The 20,985-nt window shown below is 40.8% G+C and overlaps 1 protein-coding gene across 1 annotated transcript; it reads left to right on the top strand.

The window, feature by feature from the left end:
* The first annotated feature begins 2,077 nt into the window (after positions 1-2,077).
* PIGM (phosphatidylinositol glycan anchor biosynthesis class M) lies at positions 2,078-3,548 on the top strand. Its single transcript, XM_065736391.1, has one exon. It carries the CDS (start codon positions 2,078-2,080, stop codon positions 3,314-3,316), a length of 1,239 nt encoding a protein of 412 aa, XP_065592463.1. The 3' UTR covers positions 3,317-3,548.
* Positions 3,549-20,985: the final 17,437 nt, after the last annotated feature.

Below are 20,985 nucleotides of genomic sequence, written 5' to 3'. Positions count from 1 at the left end.
CTTAGAGACCTCCAAATGGAAATGTTTATTTATTAAACTAGTATTATTTAAACAGTAACATTTAACTTTGACATCAAATTAACTGCAATGAACTCTCTTCCAGCAATAGATAGCTTTCACAAAGTATCTGAAATAATAGACCATATTCTATTAAAGGTAGTAACAGAAGAATCGCAGACAATCCTAGTAAGAAACAGGAAGATGGGAAGAAAAGTTAATGTTTAGCAATAAACTTTATGAAACAAAAACTTAGGAATGAGTATCTACGTGCACAATTTTTCTTGGACTTGTAGTTCCATAGAATATCAAGTGATTTCAGTTCCAGTGATTCTGTAAGCCTCTGTTAATTCCTAGCATTTCCAAAGGGAAACTTAGCCACTGCAAAAGATGAGGTGACAAAGATTTCTGTACAACTTCCCAACTATTGTGGTACAAAAGAAATAAAAGGAGGAAGGAGATAAAACGCCACCAATCTTTCTCATTCCAAAGTAGAAAAGCAGTAGTGACTAAGCAATTACTTATGAAGCAACAACAACTACCCTCATGCTCCATCCCAGAAATACCTGAGCTTTAGGACTTAATGGTGTCATACGGTAAATTAATGGATAAATCTTTTGATGATTCCTATGTAAGACATTCAGATTAGTATTAAGGCTGCACTGAAAGTAACATCACCTATTTTATTATGCTGGCCCATGACACTGAAGGCAGATTTTACACGTTGCCATGTGACAGATGGTAGCAGAGAGACAGTCTGGCAAAATGGCACCTGACATGGAAGTGCTGATGAAGCGAAGGTGTAGGACAATTACTCTATGAAGAAAAAAAACTGTTCCCATTGACATTCATTAATGTTTTCTGAATGCTTAAAGAGACCAAACAGTGGATATGATCACAGTGAGTGTTGCTACACTTCAGCAACAACACCATCACAGCAGCTGTGAAACAGTGGGTAACCTCCACTGGTGCAGATTTTGAGGAACATGCCATGCAGGCTCTTGGTTACTGCTGACAAAAACGCATAGCTAACAGTGGTGACTATGCTGAGAAACAGTGTTTTGCAGCTGAGAATTTGCTCTATCCAATAGTATTATTGTGCTCTTTGTTGCATTCTCCACGGAAATAAGTAGGAGGCATCACTTTTGGAGGGATCTACATATGGCAGTGTGTAGTGAACTATACAGAGAAAAAATGATTCTCTGAGTCAGTCAGTATGTTTCTCCCACTGGCCACTAGCCTATATGCTTCTGTATCATTACACAAAGCAAAACAGACAACTGAGAAAAAGTTTGAACACCATCAGAAATCTCTCATCACTTGAACAGCCTGCCAGTAAGGGCATCTTCCATGACTTAACATACCAAATGTGAAAGATCTGCCAGGTTTTGTTTTTTTGTTTTATTCTCAAAAATAAACACCCATTACAAAAATTTAAAGCGGCAATAAATGTGCTTTTCAGTCAGCCAAAATTCATATGTGAAGAAATATATGGCAAAGGCCAAAGTATGAAAGCTATTGCTAAAATATATAGTGAGACTGATATTTATTTTTAGTGCGAACACTTCTTTTTCAATTCTGATGCTCATAGTGCTGCTCCTAAGACAAATAAATGAGGGAATTAACACGGAAGGAAGCCTACCTAATGGTTCTAGAGAGAGTTCAAACACCTAGGCAAAACAAAGCCACTTGCAGAGGGCAAAATAACAGGTGTTACCTTTTTCTTTCTGAACTTATACAGCACGTGTAGAGCTTTAGGGCTCGGAGCCACCATACAGGCGCTGACCCTCTGCTCAGGCTCTGCGGGACCGCACTCACTGCAGCCGAGCGAAAAGCCATTGCTAACAGACAACAGCGTGTTGCTGATGCTTCTCTCCCTGCCTCCGGAGCCGCCTCACGAGGCCAGAGGAATGCCCGCGCCAACAGCATCAGCCGAGCCCCGAAACCATCAGCGGTCCCTATAGGAAGGCGCCTTAAGCCCGCCAGCACAGCGGCGTTAGAAGCTTTCAGCGCCGCACCGCGCATGCGCCATCGCCCCACAGCCGCGCATGCGCAGTCCTGCTGTCTACCGAGTGCGGCCATGGCGGGTCTGCGCGCTGCGCTGTGCGCGGGGCTGGTGGCCAGGGTGAGCCTGGTACTGTACGGGCTGCACCAGGACGCGGCCATGCGGGTGCGGTACACCGACGTCGATTACCGGGTGTTCACGGACGCGGCGCGGCTGGTGACCCAGGGGCGGTCGCCCTACCGGCGGGCCACCTACCGCTACACGCCGCTGCTGGCCTGGCTGCTGACGCCCAACGTCTACCTCAGCGAGCTCTTCGGGAAGCTGCTCTTCGTGGCCGGGGACCTGGCGGTCGCCGCCTTAGCCTACCGCGCCCTGCGGCGCCGAGGGGCCTCCCCCGGGCGGGCCTGCGGGTGCTGTGCCGCCGCCTGGCTGCTCAACCCGCTGCCCATGGCCGTGTCCAGCCGCGGCAACGCGGAGGCGCTGGTGGCCGCGCTGGTGCTGGCCGCCCTGCATCTGCTGGAAGCGGGCAGCGCGGGGCGGGCCGCGCTGTGCTACGGGCTGGCGGTGCACCTCAAGATCTACCCGGTGACCTACGCGCTGCCCATAGCGCTGCACCTGCGGGGAAGCGGGGAGAGGGCGGCGGGGCGGGGCGGGATGGGCGAGGTTACAGCCGCAGGGGGCTTCTGGCGGAGGGTCGTCCGAGTGCTGAACCGCGACGTGCTGCTTTTCGGAGCGGTCGCTGGATCCGTGCTGGCCGCTCTGACCGTGGTGTTTTACCGCCTGTATGGCTGGGAGTTCTTGGAGCACGCCTACCTCTACCACCTGACCAGGCGGGATATCCGACACAACTTCTCTCCCTATTTCTACATGTTGTATTTAACTGTGGAGAGCAAATGGAGTTTTGCCCTTGGGCTCGCAGCTTTCCTGCCCCAGCTGCTGCTGCTCCTGGTTGTGTCCGTAGCATTTTACAAGGACCTTGTTTTTTGTTGTTTCCTACACACCGCTATTTTTGTGAGTTTTAACAAAGTGTGCACATCCCAGTACTTCATCTGGTACCTCTGCCTTTTGCCCATCATAATACCTAATATTAACATGTCCTGGCGTCGCGCTGTGTTACTGCTCCTTCTGTGGTTTGTTGGACAAGGCCTGTGGCTCGCTCCTGCATACTTTCTGGAGTTCAAAGGTTATAACACCTTTTTACTTATATGGTTGGCTGGCTTGCTTTTCCTTTTTATCAACAGCTTCATACTCGTTCAGATTATTTCACACTATCAACAGGAAACACAAGTTGCCAAAAAAGCCAAAGAGCAGTAGACCAAAATTCAAAACCAGTGTTGTCATTAGCAAGGCTTTTCATTACTAGCAGCACTTTGATTAATTGAAACGTGTGTACTTTATATAACGTATGTTGTATGTAAGTAATGGTTTGTTAGGGCTCTGAGGGCATTCATATGTCTTAATCACAGAGAGCAGCCATTATTCTACCCTGATCTCTGCAAAGGAACCAGCCTGCCACATGGAATGGAACTGCACTGTAGCCTTGTCCTGTCTCCTGCTGCTCATGACCGGACTCACTGGAAGGACCCTAGACCAGATTCATCACATGCCACATCTGGGGCTGCAGGTGGACTCCGTTATCTGCACTGATTTCTGCCTGCTGTTGCCAGATGCAGTGGAGCTGTGGCCTGGCCGGTGAGGGAACAGACTATGCTGGGAATTCTTTCTGGCTCGTGCCTTCCTACAGAGCAGCCCTAGTCATATTCCCCAGCACCCTTTTTCCTTAATGTTACAGACTGTGGCTTCTATCTAGGAAAACACAGAAGATTATAGACATTATAATACTATGGGACAGTACAAGTTTGATAGTCTTATGCATTCCAGTAAGTGGGTGAAGGGTTTTGCAAGGGCTAACCTAAAAAATAAATAAATAAAAATAAACCCACTTAATAAATATGATGGGATTTTTTTTTCTTCTCACACATTTTAGCATATGGTTTGGGACCTGCACCCAGTCTTTCTTCAGCAAAGTAGGGAAAAAATGGTTGCATAATTCATCAGCTCTTGAAACTTTGCATTTATTTTAAAATCTAGGTTTTCTCACTTTCTGGCATGCTTTTTTTCCCCCTTTTTGGTGACTTCTGGATTTTTGAAGAGGTAGACTCTTGCTGGATAAAAAAATAAAAAACCAACCTGTCTTGGATAACAGAAACATACAAAGCAGAAGTATTTTTATTCTTTGCAGCCACAATCTTAAAAAAAGAGGCCAATGCTTTAATCTGCATTGTATTAACCATTATTGTGGATGCTAAAAGAAGCAAATGCAAAGTCAAAGTACAGCTCAAATGACACCTGTGTCCCAAAAGCACAAGTACCAAAGAGAAATTGAAAATATGGTTTCTCAGTAGTTCAATATCTCCCCTATTAAAAATGAATGAAAAAAAAGAAAGTGAAAGGATCTGAGGAAGCGTAGCAGTTGCCATAGGAAACATTTTTAAACTGTTTCTGCATCCTGTCAAAATGAGGTTTTTATTCCCAGATGAAACAGGAGATGCAAGTGGTAGTGAGAGCAATTCAGTCATCTTGGAGTCAGTACTCCCCTCCAGAGTGTGCTACCAGAGGTCTCATCTCCACAGCTTTTGACAGAGGACTGTGTGGTTTTTAAATAAGATCTTCAGACCTGCTGAGCTCTGAGGAGAGACATGAGTGTCTTGATTGACAAACAGGTTGGCCATGAGCCAGCAGTGTGCCCTGGTGGTCAAGAAGTCCAATGGCATTCTGTGGTCAATTAAAGAATATGTGGCCAGCAGGTCGAGGGAGGTGAAAACTTGTTAAAGGAAATTCATCTTAGAGATCTGTTCCAGGCTTAATGATTACAATTGGCTTTAAAACTGTCATGGTACAGTTGCTTTCTCTTTTCATGCACTGGTACAGGCTGGGGGATGACCTGCTGGAGAAGAGCTCTGAGGAGAGGGACCTGGGTGCCGTGGTGGACAAACAGGTTGGCTGTGAGCCAGCAGTGTGCCCTGGTGGGCAAGAAGGCCAATGGGATCCTGGGGTGCATTAAAAATTGCTTCACCAGCAGGACAAGGGAGGTGATCCTGCCCCTCTACTCTGCCCTGGCGAGGCCTCACCTGGAGTACTGTGTCCAGTTCTGGGCTCCCCAGTACAAAAAAGACAGGGATTTCCTTGAAAAAGTCCAGCTCAGGGCCACAAAGATGATAAAGGGTGTGGAACACCTCCCTTATTGAGAAAAGGCTGAGAGATCTGGATCTGTTCAGCCTTGAAAAAAGAAGACAGAGGGGATCTGATCCACATCTATAAATATCTAAGGAGTGGGAGGCAAAGGGATGCAGCTTCTCAGCAGTGCGTGGCAATTGGATTGAGGGGAAATGGCCACAAACTGAAGCATAGGAAATTCTGCACAAATTCATGTGGGAGCCGTGATACAGCACTGGATTTTTTTTCTACTTGCTTTGCCTAAAACATAGGAAGAAAGACTACTAACGCAAGCTTGCCTATATCTTCCACAAAGTTAGATGGGAGAAATTAACTGAAAGATATTAACTTCAGAGTTTTTTTAGGGCTTATATCATGCAAATCACTTTTGACATATTAGTGGAATGGAATAACTTCAGTCAGTGATAAAAATCATTAAATTGAAATAACTGTAGCCAAATGAAGAACAAGTTGTAAATCATGAACAAGTCATGGTCATTAATTATAACATCCTTAAAATTTACTGAATTCATTCCTTATGAAACATTACCGATTTTGCTAGGGTTCAGATTTTTTCCCACTTTGTGGTTGCATGTCCATTTTCCTTCTAGTAACTGGGATCTGAAGTGCCTGAATGCTAATACTAGCTTCCATTCCCTTCTGTGGGTTGCAAAATTGTAGTGCTATTTTAATTAGGAAAAGGTAGAGTTGCCCAGCAGATCTGGGTGTTTCATTTGCACAAATTTTATAGATTGCACTGAAAACAGCCTTGAAATAATAAAGACATGATGTGAGAAAAAGGGAAAAGAGAAAAGAAATGGCAAGACAGATAACATTTTTGCCTTGCCTTTTACATTGTAGCCTATAGTCTAGTCCAAAGTCCCATAGTGAATTCACACAGTAGTGTGTTATTTTACATTGAGAGATGAAGCACTGAAAAAATTAAGGAAGTTATGTAAGATAATACAGGATATGGTAGTACGGGCTGTAACAGAAAACACCAAATCTTTCATTCCCATACAAAGCCTTAATAATAACCCTCCTTCCTTGCATGTTCTCACCGAGGTGTGGGCTTCCACTGAAACCAGGGATTGCACACTGGAGGCAGTCCTTAGATTACTGTAACTTCAGATTAGATTACACTGTAACTTCAGCATTTAATTCTTGGAGTTTAAGTTTAAATCTTAAACGTTTTATCTGAAGAAGCTGTTAATTCCAGAGCTTGCAAGTAAAGAAATGAGAGATCCTCACTATTTCGTGTGGGAAAGCAAATAGAACACCTGTGGAAGAAGTATCTAAAGGAAGTATCTGTATCTGATTATGTAGGAGAACAAAACTTCTGCCTTGAAAATCAGCTGACATGCAGACAAATTGAGCAATATGCCATACCAGGGAACAGACGATATTTTAATAGAAGATATTTCATAAGTGTGCTTTACTTTTTCACATGAGGAAAATGAAATCTTAGTAACAGTTATGAGGCTGAATGAACATAACTTTGATTCTTCCATATTACCATTAGAGTAGTCCATAGGATGTTTCATCCTACAGAAACACTTAGAGAGCTGTACAGATGTGACTTGGAATAGGGTTTTAATAGGCAATGTTGTAGTGCAGAAAGAGACAGGGGTATTAGCATGCAGTAACTCTGAAAGTGCTTTTTGAAGGTTAACGTAAGAAAGAACTGATTTGTGTTTCACAAGCCAGCAGCTGTGTTAATAGAGATGGCACTGTTTTGGCAGTAATTTTCCAAGGAGAGCTGCACCCTGCAGCCCATATGTTTCCATTCTGTGCAAAAGAACATTAATTCAAATCCCCTGTTGTTCTGACAGTCAACATTTTCAGTCTCTCTCTTGTCCAACCCTCCCTCTGATCCAGTAGATTGAATTATCCAGGAAGCAGGCTTAGAAAATGAAGTGGAAAGCAAAGTATGATTATCCTTCTCTTATTTTCCTCACTGTACAGTGTGAATATGTTGAATAATTAATAAGATTATCTTTTGGAACCCAGTACCAGTTCAGCTTGGGTTAAGAGTATTTTGTTAATATAAGGTATTTTACCTAAACACACCTGAGAGAAACCTGACTGAACGAGTCCACATGGACTTTTGCCAAATGACAGTGAAGCTGCTGATAGTGCTAATATTGAAATAGCAAAATACAGAAAAGATAGTCTGTCCATTATAACATTTTCATTGTTATATTTTTGTTAACAAAAAAATAGCAATACTTGTAAAGTGTAGTTTCAAACTTCTCATAACAAAAGATTTTAGAGCACATACATAGTCATAAACACTCTAAAGGAGAATAATACCACATCACACCCTGTATTAATAATTCAATAATTATTAATTATTTCTTCCCCACAGATAATATCATCTTGTGGAAAGCAGCACCTTTTATTTTTAGTACACAGTCTGGAAATTCACATGAGTATCAAGTACTTCTCTGCCTTAAAACTGTGAGGTCTGTGTGAAAATAGATTTTAATTATCATTAGCACTTCCTAGTTTAGTGTTGGCAACAGCCAGCTTATTAATTCAGGCAGTACAGGAACTGAAGTCATGACCAATTTTCCTTCATGCTCTAATAAACTGTTTGATTAAGTATAAGAAAGTTTGTTGCTGGAAGTGAACCAAATGTTATTTGTTCACTGGAAAGAAATACTGCATGACTAGGGCCAAAATTCACACATGCAAGATGGAGCAAAGTGATCAAAAAACAAGGACAACAGTGAGGCCCCCAAGACCTCAACTATGATCTGGCTTCTTCCACTAATCATTAACAAATGACTTCAGCTTCCTATGCTGCTTTCTTCTGCTGCTCTTGATTGCTTGATCCCTTCTATTCTAGCCATAATGCATCTCCTGATCCATTCCTGCAAAACACTGCCAGGAAGTGATTGCAGTCTTGTTTGCAACAGTTGTAAACCTGATTGTTAGTAAATCAAATGCCTAGAGACATTGTGTTTTAAGAAAATAGTCACCTTTTTTTTCCTGCATACCTATAAATCTTCTGTGAGATGTCTTATGTTCCCAAATGCATTCCAGCATTATATTTGTATGAAAGAGTAGACCAGTGCTAAAGTTAAATGAAGATCTACAAGGTTAACAGCACTCATGGTAAAAAGCTAGACAATACAGAAAAATCATTTTTAAAAATTACTGGGTAATTGATAGTGCAAGTAAGTAAAATGTTATTATTAGCAGTCTGCTTAGATTGCATTGGAAGTAGTTATTGAAAATGTATTAGGGAAATGAAACCACAGACAGCTCGGCAGCTGGTATAAATAGCTTCTATTGCCTCAGATGTGAGATGTGTATTCATAAAAATGCCCTATACACTATGCTGTTACCCAAGCAAAAGTTAGTTGCTGTTCTTCACTCTGAAGAAGAATGTTCATCCTGCATTCAAACAGAGATAAAACTCCATTTTTCCCCTTGTGTCTTTTCCCAAAGGTTTCACTAAAAAAATGCAGACTACTGAAATGAAATCCAGGCTGATGTACTGTAAGGAACAGTTACAGGGAACTCTAAATGTGCTTCAGGTTCCTAGGCTCCCACAACAAGCATATGCTCAGTGCTGAAAGCTGGAGGTAGTGTAAGTGCACAGATGCAAACTTCCCATGGCATATCCAAAATAAAGCCTACCATGATTCTTAAGGGAACCAGATGTTGCCTTAAGATAGGCTATAAGTGTTACATCTATTATCATATGTGTCTCTTAATATATATCTCCTCACCTATAGCATTACAGCAGCATATTCAGGGACTGAATTCAGCCCAACTGAATGAGCATTTGTTAAGGATATAAGAAGGGCTCCGGTTCAGGCCCTTTTTGGCAGGACACTTCCTAAGGGCTCCTGTACAGAAACCATTAGGTCACAGCCTGAACCAGTGACTGAGCACCCATCAAGAGGCCATAGCCAGCCCTGGGAGCACAAGTGTCAGCAATTCACATGTGGGGCCAGAAGAGGTAGATACAGAGTCCATCCCTCCCTAACCTCATTTAAGGGCTAGCAGCCAAAGAGGAAGCATATTTACTTGGAGATTGCCTTCTCTAGGAGCTTTCATCCTCAGAAAGGGTTAAGCTATTCCTTCTTTGTTACCAAACTGTGACTAGTACCCTTCTTGGCTAATCTGAAAACTGGTCAGTGGCAGCTATATCCTCTGCCTTGCACAACAGGACTAGCTTTGCCACTTGGTAAGACAGATGACTGCCACTGCTCTCCTTGTATGGTAAGGAATTCCAATTGCATTTTAGTTCCTGAAGGCAGGCATGAAAGCTTATGCCAAATGAGAAGCAGGAAAATAAATGCAGCTCAGAGCAATAAGTCACTTTTACTATATTCTAATTCAGGCCTGGAAAAGTTAGAAAGTGAGAACCACGTGTCAGTAGAAGAAACTGATGCAAAGATCAAGTGATTCAGCAGTGATAAGTAACTTTTACACTGGACTGTTCCCATTGTGATGTGCAAGCTTTGTCACTGATAACAAAGGATTTCTGAAGTTCATTATACTCAATCACTTTTACATCTTCAGAAGGCTTGGAGGGGAAAAGTACTTGGCTGTCCCCAAAAGAGAACAGGGCCTTTTCAGATTTGTTGACATTGGAAATGGTGAATAAATGATCTCCTAATTTTGGATGCCAAAGACACTAAGTTACAGGGCTAATGAAAACAGATGGACAAACAAAGAAGAAAAGTTTGCTGTGGACTCCTAAACACAAAAACAACTCCAGAGACTTCAGTAATTCTCTGAGCTACAAGATGTAGCAAACCAGCATTGTATTTCTGTACAAATATTTTCTGTGCATCCCTCATTTTCACTCTACATCTTTTACAAGCCAGATTTAGAGAAAAATACTGGTTTCAGGGAGCATTAGATTATTTCTAGGTTCCTATATACAGGAGTATCTCCAGCAGGGTCCCATAGCCTCTCATTCACAGTTGTGCCTGTCCCTATACAGTACCATGTGTCAGTCACTGCCTCTGTTCTGGGCCTGTATTTCTGTTCTTTTTCCAGAAAGGATGCTACCAGACTGGGCCAGAAAAGCACAGCCACAATTTATTTCATTGGCACATAACAGAGGCAGTTAGCAGTTGATGACAGATTGATAGGTGAGAAGATCAGAAAGAAATCAAAGCTGTGATTCTGTGACACAACAGATCTGTCTGATCAAAGAGTGATTCTGGCTGTCTAGGCAATTAAAAGCTAGGTAGGCTCAAGCAAATTATTAGGCCAGTTTAATTCAAGCATATGGAGCACCAGGAGCTTGGCTGCCTTCTCTCCTGAAGGTAACACACATTCCACTTACAGGACTGTTAAGTCATGAGATAGAGGGAAAAAAAAAAAATGCTTTGGCACAGCTCTGATCATCTGTGTCAAAGTGATGCATGTGAATGACTTCCAACACAGATCTGGTCCTTGGCCAAACCTATCCTTAGTATATCCTTCCATCTTATTAGTTTACAATAGTTTGCTAAAGAATGATATATACTGCCTTTTCATAATGATTAACTTCATGTATAGGCAAGAACAGTGATGACTGTAGGAAATAAGTGTGATCTCTTATCAGAATAGAAATCCTTTCAACATGTTGCTATATTATTAGGTTACAGGGTTAAAGCATTTTCTACAGTTAGTGTCCAAAATATTAACTTACAGAAATCAGTAACGTTTCAGGTATAGTCCGTTACATAAAGTGACTCGTTTAGAAATTGTAAATCCCTGCCAAACTGAAAGCAGTGGATGCACAGTGGAGCACTGGAGGTCTCCTTACACCTGTGGCTCTCTTTTCTGTGCCCAGCTCCTCACAGACATTTCCCAAGTTCTCCTATCCTTTGTCTGTCCCCGACACATCACCTGTGCACTCAGGGAGAAAAACAGCAGGCAAATTTCATCAGAACTGCTCAGTCACCATAAAAGAGGAGAATGCCATTGAGGTGTTAATTTGGACAAATGGAATACCTTTGCTTTTTCAGTTTTTAAAATGCAAGGGCAAAAAGAAAACTCACCGTGCATAGCATAGCTGCAAACTGCTCACATCTTACAGGCCTAAGGTATGGAAGCGGTCACTAAGTTACAATTCCTATCTCAATGCTGTGCTATTAGGCACACAGATTTTAGATCTGATGGTGCTGCATAGTCCTGGTCTCAAGGTCTTCGAGAATGTCTATTCAGTGTAAAAGAGCTGTTCCTTTATTTCTGTCGTTCATCGATGCTGATTTTAGAAGGATCCCCTGCCAACTCAAACAAGGCAAAAGCTATTAGAGTTTAGCTGGTCTCTTCATTTCATACTTAAATACTTTTTTTCCTGAGTTTTGGCATTGATTACTCCTCTGAAGAAAGAAGTGAACTCTCATTACAGAGGCATTACATGCAATTATGATACCATATAAAATGCATTTTCATTGCAGTTCATCAAGGCTAACACCGTATTAATTCAGTAGTTTGGAAAACCTACATCTAGACTGATTCTTAGTGTTGATTTGTAGCTAACTAATTAACATTCTGTCTATAATTAATCCTCAAGATGACAGAGGAGGTCTCTTGTGGGCACTGAGCTGCTTGGAATTTGAGCACTGAATCTAAATAAAAGTGTATTTGCAAAAACTGAGAAACTAACATAATTGCATCTTCCTGTCAAGACAAGGTGTTAGAATTAATTCAGGTGCTTTGACTGCAGGCCAAGTGAGTGAAAACTCTGTTTACAAAGGAATTGTACCACATTAATCACTAAACACCCATGTTGTTCAGCTTCTTAAAGGTCAAGCAAATTCACGAGAACATGTAATTTTATGTCTAGCAAATGAATATGAAGAATATATCTGTTATAAAAAAAAAGTGGTCAGAATGCTGCAAGAGAACCCCGTGGCTCACACTTAAAAGGACAGTGTGGATGCTAACCCAATGGCAGACTTCTGCAAAGCAGCTTTAAAAACACTTGTATGAAATAAAAGGCATGCTTCAGCCTTGAGAGTTTAGATACTTCCTATGTCACCACATAGTAAAGCTGCTTTCATAGGAAACACAGGAATTTTGTCATCTCTGAGACCAGATGACACAGAAATTGGTATATAGCAGCTGTCCCATCTAGGTGAACATTAACAGTAAGATGTATGATAAAAAGTAACTTTAATCTGATAGCTTTTCAATATTTAATACAGACAATGTGTGTATTTATTTCCCAAGTAGATATATATAGTAAGATCTCTGCAATAAATTATATCTGTTCTTGTGTACATATTGACACAAGTTAAAATGAGATGCACCATCCTTTTCACAAGAAGTAATCCTCAGATGTTCGGTGTCTCATCAGTAATGTTGAGACACTCAAATTAACGCCTAATTTTGTAGGCGTTCCTAAAAGGTAGGGAAGAAAACTGATCTCTAGCATTACTGACCAAATACCTTCCAGAAGCATTATAGACACTTAAATTCCACTTACATTGCTTGATTAGGTGCAAAAGAACCAATAGCAACACAGGATATAATACAAATAAAATGATAAATCTGTGTTTGTCATCTGTTCCCCAGTTAAGGAAAACATTCTTCTCCAGAATGATTATCCTTGGCAGTCCTATAACAAAGTCTAACTAAACTTCACTCAGGTTTTTACAGACATATGATGCACCTTAGCTCAGAGCAGAAATGAAGTGGTTCCCCACCTGTTCTATCTTATCACATGGAAGTTGCATTGCAGCATGCTGTCAGTAAGCAAAATCTGAATTCCACGCAGAAAAAGATCCACTCCAGATGCCCCGCCACTAAATACTACTCCCTCGTGGAATCAAATACTCCAAACCAGTAAGGGAATGCACAAGTGTAACACAACAGAAAGTGCATTAGTGACAGCAGAGTAACAAAGTCCCAGGCTGCAGCAAAAGAAGATTTGCTCAGATGCAACAGCTGTAAGCACAGAAACAAAAGAATCTGTTTACCTTTAGAAGGTCTCAGGCTGTGCCTCAGTGTGAAGGGGAACTTATTCTCTCCCAGCAGCTAAGAGCAAAACAATTCAAGTCTAGACGGAAAGCAATAGTCCTTCCAGATGAAAGTCTATCACTGCAAGAATGAAGCAGAAAAAAGACAGCGCATGTAGCTTTTATTCTTTTAAAAATAAATAACAAAATCATTTGTAGATGGGTTCATTCTGAAAATCATCAGTCTGAAGTCTCTGATATCTTTTCTCCTTCTTGAAACAAAACATTTTCTGACGTTTCTTTTCCAGTTTGGAAGTCCATCCCTCCTGGTCTGGCCATTTGATGCGAGGAAAAAAAAGTATGCAAAAAAAGCATCAAACATGGAAAAGTGAACAGTCTTCTTTCTCTTCTTTTTCTGAAGTAAAACAAAAGTGCCTGATCCTATCTGCTTCTGATAACCTTTGCAGCTAAATCTCCTTTCCTTTAATTGAATAACAAGTTTTCAATTCTTCACAGACCTGCATCTTGGAGAAGATTCAGGGCTTCCTATTTGGGTGTCCCAATTAAACCCACACAGGCAATAAAGAATCTCTTGCAGAGACTGGGAGCTGAGCAGCTTTTTACTAGCTATTAGCTCACACCTGCGATTGCCAGGGTATGGTAGTCACATCTATATTCACCCTACCAGTAAGCCACACCACCAGCAGAAGCTCCTGTGTGAAAAGGTATACTTAGTGCAGTTACTTCCATGATGTGTGACTACAGCATCATAATCACAGCTAACCAGAATACAGAGACAGAACAGCTATGCCATGACAGACCCCCTGTCCACACCTCTTCTTCAGACATTTAGGAAATGAATTGTTCAGCAAGTGCCTCTGAAGAAGCATTTTGCTAACTTCTTGTTTTTACTTTATTATCATTTCACCCACTGCGAGGTATCCTCAGTTGTAGTAAAAAATCCTCCATATTTTCATTTTTGCTGTGTTCCCCATTATTTCCTGTAATTTTATTTTCTTATTGTCTGTTTATGAATTTAATCAAAGACACAGAAATAGTTATTGTAGATAATGCAGTTCAACTTCATTTAAAAAACTGCAGGAAATGATAATAGCATTGTGGTGCACCAGGGTGGAAAGGCATTCGCTGCTACTCTGCTCTCTGAAAACACCCCTATTATCCAAAATTACATCTTAAATTATCATATCCAAATATTATTTATGGTTCTATTTTGCACTGGCAATTACTTTGTTTACATCTTTAAATTCAACCTTGTACTCTGGCCAAGCTCTGCATCTAAATTAATCATCTTTGGCCCTCTTTGCAGTCCTTCTCCTTCTTTTAATTCAGATTATTGAGAAACTTCAGCACCACCTATAGAATTCGGTCCTGTGAATTGTCTAAAATGTATCATACTTGTAAAAAATACATATTTGGCCTTGCAAAGCCATTCGGTATACTGTATTTAAATTTCATTTTAAAAAAGCTTTTCTGTGCTCTGTGCTGTGTCCAGTTCCACTGGTTTCAAAGGTTTTGGAGCACATATCAAAGGCTGCCTTACTATATGTTTCACCAATGTCCCTATTGTCCAGGCAGCCATGCATAATTTCCCTTTCTGCAGGTAAATTTACTTGAAGAAAGCCTGCAGGATGCCTGCAATTGCTGCAATCAGAAGTCTGCCTGAAGTATTGTCTAGATATGGACACCTGACTGTGCTAAGGCACAGCAACAAGGTGTGGCATAGTGTGGACTGATGTTGATTAATGTACATTCTTTCAGACCCCTTCATATGCTGGTCCAGTTTTCGGTCCATGCCTGAAATTACCTTTAGCTGGTATGTTTTAAGTAGCTGGCTTCTATCCTGTTTTGTTTTGGTGTATGGATGGTTAAAAATATATATCTACTGAGCTTGAGAGTTTTCTGTAAGGACTGTTCTTCCGTGATGCTCTCCTTGTAAGTGAACAGTGTGGTTGTATAAAGAATTATTCCTTAGAACATATTCAGCCACAATCTGACACTAATCCAGGAAACAGCTCCCCCCAAAACATGCCAGAGCTTCCCATATGTTTAACACTCCCCCATAAATCAGAAGCTCAGGCAGCATTTTTAGGTACACATCCATCAAGGAAGTGAAGTTCACATGATGCTGCAATTCTCATGGCTTTATCTTTACGCTTGCAGCAAAGGGTATTCTTTTACTGTTTTGCTTTGTTTTCCACAAGCGGGAAAACAGAAGGCAGTAGAAAACTAACTGCCACAAACCAAACTTCCGAGTCACTGGAAGGCACAAACTGCAAAGCAAGCAAGGCAAGAAACAGGTGATGCAAAGTATTCTTCCTCCCAGAATTATAGACAGTGTTGGTATCTGCTGAGGCACGGGTGAAGCTGTTGGCTCAGTTAAGACCTTAAAAATCATGCAACCTGCAAATCTGCTGAGCATCACTTGCAGCTATTTTAGCTGCCAGTAGGAGTTATTAATAACAGAGCTCAGTGCTAATTACATGACTGACCACGGTGACTCACCTGCAGCCCAGGAGCATGGGATAACTCCAGAACTCCCTGAAGTTTGTACCAAAATGATGGGCTGTTTCTGTTCTGAATAGAGAGAATATGTTTTGTTTCTCTAAATTTTCACCTTTGTCTTTCAAATACTGACTTCTTCAAGGAGGGCCACTAAATACTGTCTCTGTCTTCAGGAGAAACAGCAGGGGTGAGACTGCTGTTTGATTTTCTTTCATGGCTCTGTTCAATTAAAATCTTATTTACAGTATGATTATTACTAGATTTTTTCTTCACTTCATGCAGTTTCTTGAGGTATTTTGCTGTTCAAGTTACACGTCAGGAAGTAATCCTGAAGTGTACCTCTCAGTAAATAGCACAGGTGCATTATTTACTAAAATTCATTGAATTACAGTTAGAAGACAACCTTTTACAGAGATTAAATTCATGGCTAAAAGTGTCTGTAAATTAGCATCCTTTCTGTTCAGTGTACTGTGCCAATTTATGCATACAATTAGATGACTTTTTTTTTTTTTTGAAGAATGCAACCATTTGTTTTATTTAATAAATGGTGTGAAGAAGACATAATTTTCAGTGTTTCACTATATTTTTTTATTCTATCAAGGGAAAATTCTTTACTTTGAAGTATAGGATATCTGTTTCATGTGTATCTATTGCTCTGGTTTGGTTTGGTAAGAAAAGATCTTTATAAAATCAGCGAGAAGAGTGACATTTAGAAACTGCAAATCTGAAAGAAAAATATGTTGTTGTTTTATTAAGGAGCTTTTCTATCTGCCAGCTCTTGAAAAAACTGGAATGTTGCCACTCCACACGCTTAGTGTCATACAAGCATTGAAAAAACTGATATGGCTGTTAAAAAGATCATTGAAAGCATCTCTGCTGTCTGTTTTTAACTCTTTACAAGGCCATTCAGTCCTTACACAGAGAGACTCCACTAACCTCCTAAGTCTCTTTAGAAAATGCAAACCAAACATCAAAGATAAAAACTGAAAAGAATGAATAAATCATAAAGTTGAAAGTTGCCCATATAAATTGGGAAATCGTCTTGCACTATGCACTCACGTTTCTGTAACAAATAGGCTGATCAAGCCTTTGTGTGGCCCTGCTTCCATCTAGCATAGGAATAATTCTCCTTTTCAGATATCTGTAAATTTAAACTGTAAAATATGCTCTTGTCTTCGAGGTAGTGGTATTCTTAATGTGACCAATGTTCTTTGGGCTTTTAGTAAATACCTGATCTGTTTTTATCATAGGTAATGTACATGAAAAAATCTCCACAATTACATTGCTCTGTATTAAAAAAAACTTAGGCAGCAGAATCTTCTGCAGCTCTTTGTCACTGCACTCCCTCTGTTCCTCATGGTGCTAAAGAAAATGAACCAAAGCCAAATATTTCTTTGGGCTTTGCTGCTGATCAGGCTGTTCCTATCTAAGGAATCCAAACTCAGCAGCTGCTTTTGGTGCCATCCCTTCGTTTGCTCTCTTGGCAATCTGGTCCGCCTTGTAATATCCTGTGGAAGAAAGAAGGAAGGAAATGAGGGATTACTCATGACTGTGGGCTTGTAAATCAACAGTAATCACAAAATGCTTTTACATGATCCATCTATAAGACACTTCTGTTAACTTCTGTTTGAAAGTCTGCTTAGGCCAGGTCTTCTCCCAGCCACTCTTGGGAAATTCTTCCGAGGACAAAAAGGTTGTGGAGACAGAATTCTGATCAGACAGAAGGTCTTTCTTTCTTGAGTAAAACCAAAACAAAAACTACGAGCTGTTTTTATTGCCTCCCTTAGTCCTTACACTACTGAAGTATAGCTGTTACATTACTGAAGTACTTTGAAAAATGATTTTACACAGTTACTCCCAATCATCACATTTTTTTTCTCTCAAATGTTGGCCACAGTTTGTAAGTTTAGCTACATGAAAAATACAGGTGCTTTGATTCTGTAGGGAAAACAGAAGAAAATATATGACTGGACGTATATTTGGATTACTGGGAGCCGAAGAAGGAAGAAACGTAGATGAGACAGTGACAGTGAGTATTAGTGTTATCTAAGGGTATCCAGTGACCTGAAAACCAGAAAAATCTGTATATCAGATTCAAAATTCCAGAGAAAAGATAATAACTTAGCTCTTATGTATAGGAGGAAAGAAGGGGACATGCATGTTCTCTGAATGGGACATCTATTGCACTCTGTCTCCTCCTGGTACCCATTCTCATCCTGAGCCCTCTGAGCCATACTCCATCAGTCTCCTGCTCTCCCCAGTGAAATCTTCTCCTCATTATCTTCTCCCTGTTATCTTTAGCTGTTCTTGATATAATGCCTTCCATGCCAGATCCTGATCTGGCATTTACATGGGTGTTGCCAGGTTGTTTCAGTGTCATTGAGAGAACACTGATACAGACAGATAAAATTTTAGGCCAACATCATATCAGATATTCTTAGCTCTGCATATATAGGAAAAGTACAAATGAGCTGGTGCTGTCACTTCTGTGACATTCATGCACGGTCACCTGTTTAACAACTTTATTTTTACCTACCCAGGGACATCACATGAAATCATGATAAGGCCATTTTCCTCTTTCTTTTTCTGTTACTTAGAGCAGAGACCTTTGCTGCAATAGAAGCATGAACAGAGGAGGAAAGAGGAAAAAAAGAAAAGATTATGTGTAAAGGACATAGCCTCAAAGACATGGTTTTATAAAGCACTTGTTTTTCGCAAACCCTTCTGTCCAGGCCTTGTTCCCTCCTCCAGCACCAATTGGATCCAGACCTGCCAAGTGATGTCCATTTTAGAGTGACTGTACCCAGTCTCCACTTTCATGGAGGTTGTATATCTGCTCTCTGTGGTACTCTGGCAGTATGAAAGGCCCTTGAAGTGTGCGTGAATGTGAATCACACACTTTAAGGCCACCTTCATGCTGTGCAAAAAATCTCACATGTAAATTAGAATCAGGTCTGACGGTTTTCAAACTGGTAGTGTAAAAATGGCAGTCATGGAAGGGGAAAACTCCTTTCATTGATTCCTCTTTTCTAGATCCAGAGTGGTGAGAGGCATATGCTTCTTTAATGCTTAATCACTTACAGAAAGATGTTCTTCGTGTGACTCAAGAAAGTTTCTTGCTGATAATACTTCATGCTACCTCTCTTCATGTACTTCAGACTATTATTTTATTAATGTGAAGTCAATGCCATGGCAAGAAACTTCGCTGTAGGCACAAATTCTTCTCAGAATGAAAATGCTTCCCTTCTAGGATGGAAAGATAAATCAGACTTCTCTGACATATCAGGCAGCTGAGAAGGCACATGATTCCTGGCCAGAGTAGCCTTGGCCACATGAACTCAGGACTCACTCTCCATCCCCAGCAAGAGAACCTCAATTTTTAGAGGTGAACCAGAATAGTGGCCTAGCACAAGCTGCCTCTTCCTCTTGCTTAGGAGTAAAACATACCAGCAGTGTATCCTCAGCATCACCTTCTTTGCTGGATTGTCAGCAGCAGGGTGCTGCTGCCCCTGTAGCATTTCCAGGCAGGTTTGCTTGTGTGCTGAAGAATTTGCAGTGGCTTCTCTATCGTGTTTGCTCTGCGTAGCATTTATGTAGTCTCCAGCTCAAAGACAGCAAACCACTGTCCGCTTTCTGTTTTTCCTGTTCTAGTTTGAACAGGATGGATCCTACTTTTGCTTCCTCAAAGTCCACTCTTCATATCCTCTTATAGTATACCATCTTCCTAGCGGCACCCCTCTGGAAAGTCAACAAATATTTTGAAAAGCTAACAGTTTTATAAGGGGAAATCATCTTCAAGATCCGTCTGATTTCTCCAAAGGACTTCATAAGAAAGTGGGCAAAGGAGATCCAGTCCATGTGATATTCTGTATTCCCCTCCCACCCCTTCAAAAGGAGATTCCCAAGATCATTGACTTTTTATTTGTTTCCTAGAATGGATCCCAAGGTTACATAGAGCAGTCATGTTTTTAGTTTATCTGACTCTCACTTTTCTGCCAAGACATCTTGAGGGGTGTATTATTTTGATCAAGGATGACATGTAACCAATAGAATTAGCTAGTTAATTTATGATTTTATTTGAGCAAGTATTTTCTTGATTGATATTCATGGGTACTCACTGGCATCTGCTGAGACTTGCTCAGGTAGTAAGGAATTTTTTTTAATTACCCTTGACGTGAAAACATTTTCATTTGGCCACTTTCCCAGTCACCGAAAGGGAATTACATGTATGCAGGCACGTGCAAAGTTTCAGGTTTGCCCTGGGGAAAACAAAATCTTCCTCCTGTCACTGGCCTGTTTTGAAAAACCTATGCTGTTTGTCACCTAAATGATTGCAGTGAGTTCAGAGCAGTACACATAATCCAAAACCAAACATTGTTTTGTCTACTAATACATCCATTCACGTATTTCCTCACAGAATAAGGTTAGCTGGTTCCCACTGATCCCAGTTTTTTTATTTTGCTGATCCTTCTACCAATTAGCTACTAAATATTTTGCTTGGCATTTTGATTCCCTGACACTGAATCATGAAAGAAAATGGGAGGCTGGATTAAAGGAGAAGACAGATTTTCAGATGCACTGATATTCTCAAAGAGAACAGTAACATCCTGACCCTGCTGCTGGGTGGCTTTCATGCCTGCTGGTTCACAGGGTTCAAGAGAGCTACATTTTAGAGATAAATCAAAAGATGTTCAACACAATGAAGCTCTTCATGAAAGCTATTGCTAATTTTCCTTCCTCTGGGACTGGAATTTGAAGTAAACTCATGTAAACACAAATTGGAGGAGCTGCTGAAGAAGACACAAGAATGGAAAATCAGTGACAGCCTTGTTCTGGACCCCAGTTCTTGAGCTTTTCTCTTTCTCTTTTTCTGATGTGTTCCTCTGGCCAGCCAGCTGCAGTCAGATGTTGGCAGCTGGTCAGAAGGGAAGGCAGGATGCATACTGTGAAGTCCCCTGCACAGGTACAGGCTTACTATATCCATGTAATTCTGCATGTAATACATACCATGGGCACAAATCTTACTCTGACTTACCTATTCAATTACATCTTCTTTTGTCCCTGTGAAACTATTAAGTGCAATTGATTCCGTAGCCTGAAAGCAAAAAAATGAAGCCATGATCTCAAAAGAGGAATACTGAAGTACTACACAATTTACTTTCCTAGATTATATGAAATAAAGGGCATCATTACTGTCAGACATAACCCCACTGCAGTTTTTGATATTTCCTAGTGATACAGTGGTATTTATATTCCAAATAATGGAGCAGTCTGAAGGCAGAAATTACAGAGTGCAAGAAAACACTATCTGGACATCCTCAGCAC

The sequence above is a fragment of the Cyrtonyx montezumae genome, unplaced genomic scaffold (genome assembly GCF_038088225.1).
Source record: "Cyrtonyx montezumae isolate F1298 unplaced genomic scaffold, pur_monq_1.0 scaffold_0, whole genome shotgun sequence".
Taxonomy (NCBI): Eukaryota; Metazoa; Chordata; class Aves; order Galliformes; family Odontophoridae; genus Cyrtonyx; species Cyrtonyx montezumae.
This window is presented reverse-complemented; position numbering and strand designations above follow the sequence as displayed.

Coding starts and splice junctions, on each gene's coding strand:
- PIGM (XM_065736391.1), top strand. CDS start 2,078: ATGGCGGGTCTGCGCGCTGCGCTGTGCGCGGGGCTGGTGGCCAGGGTG.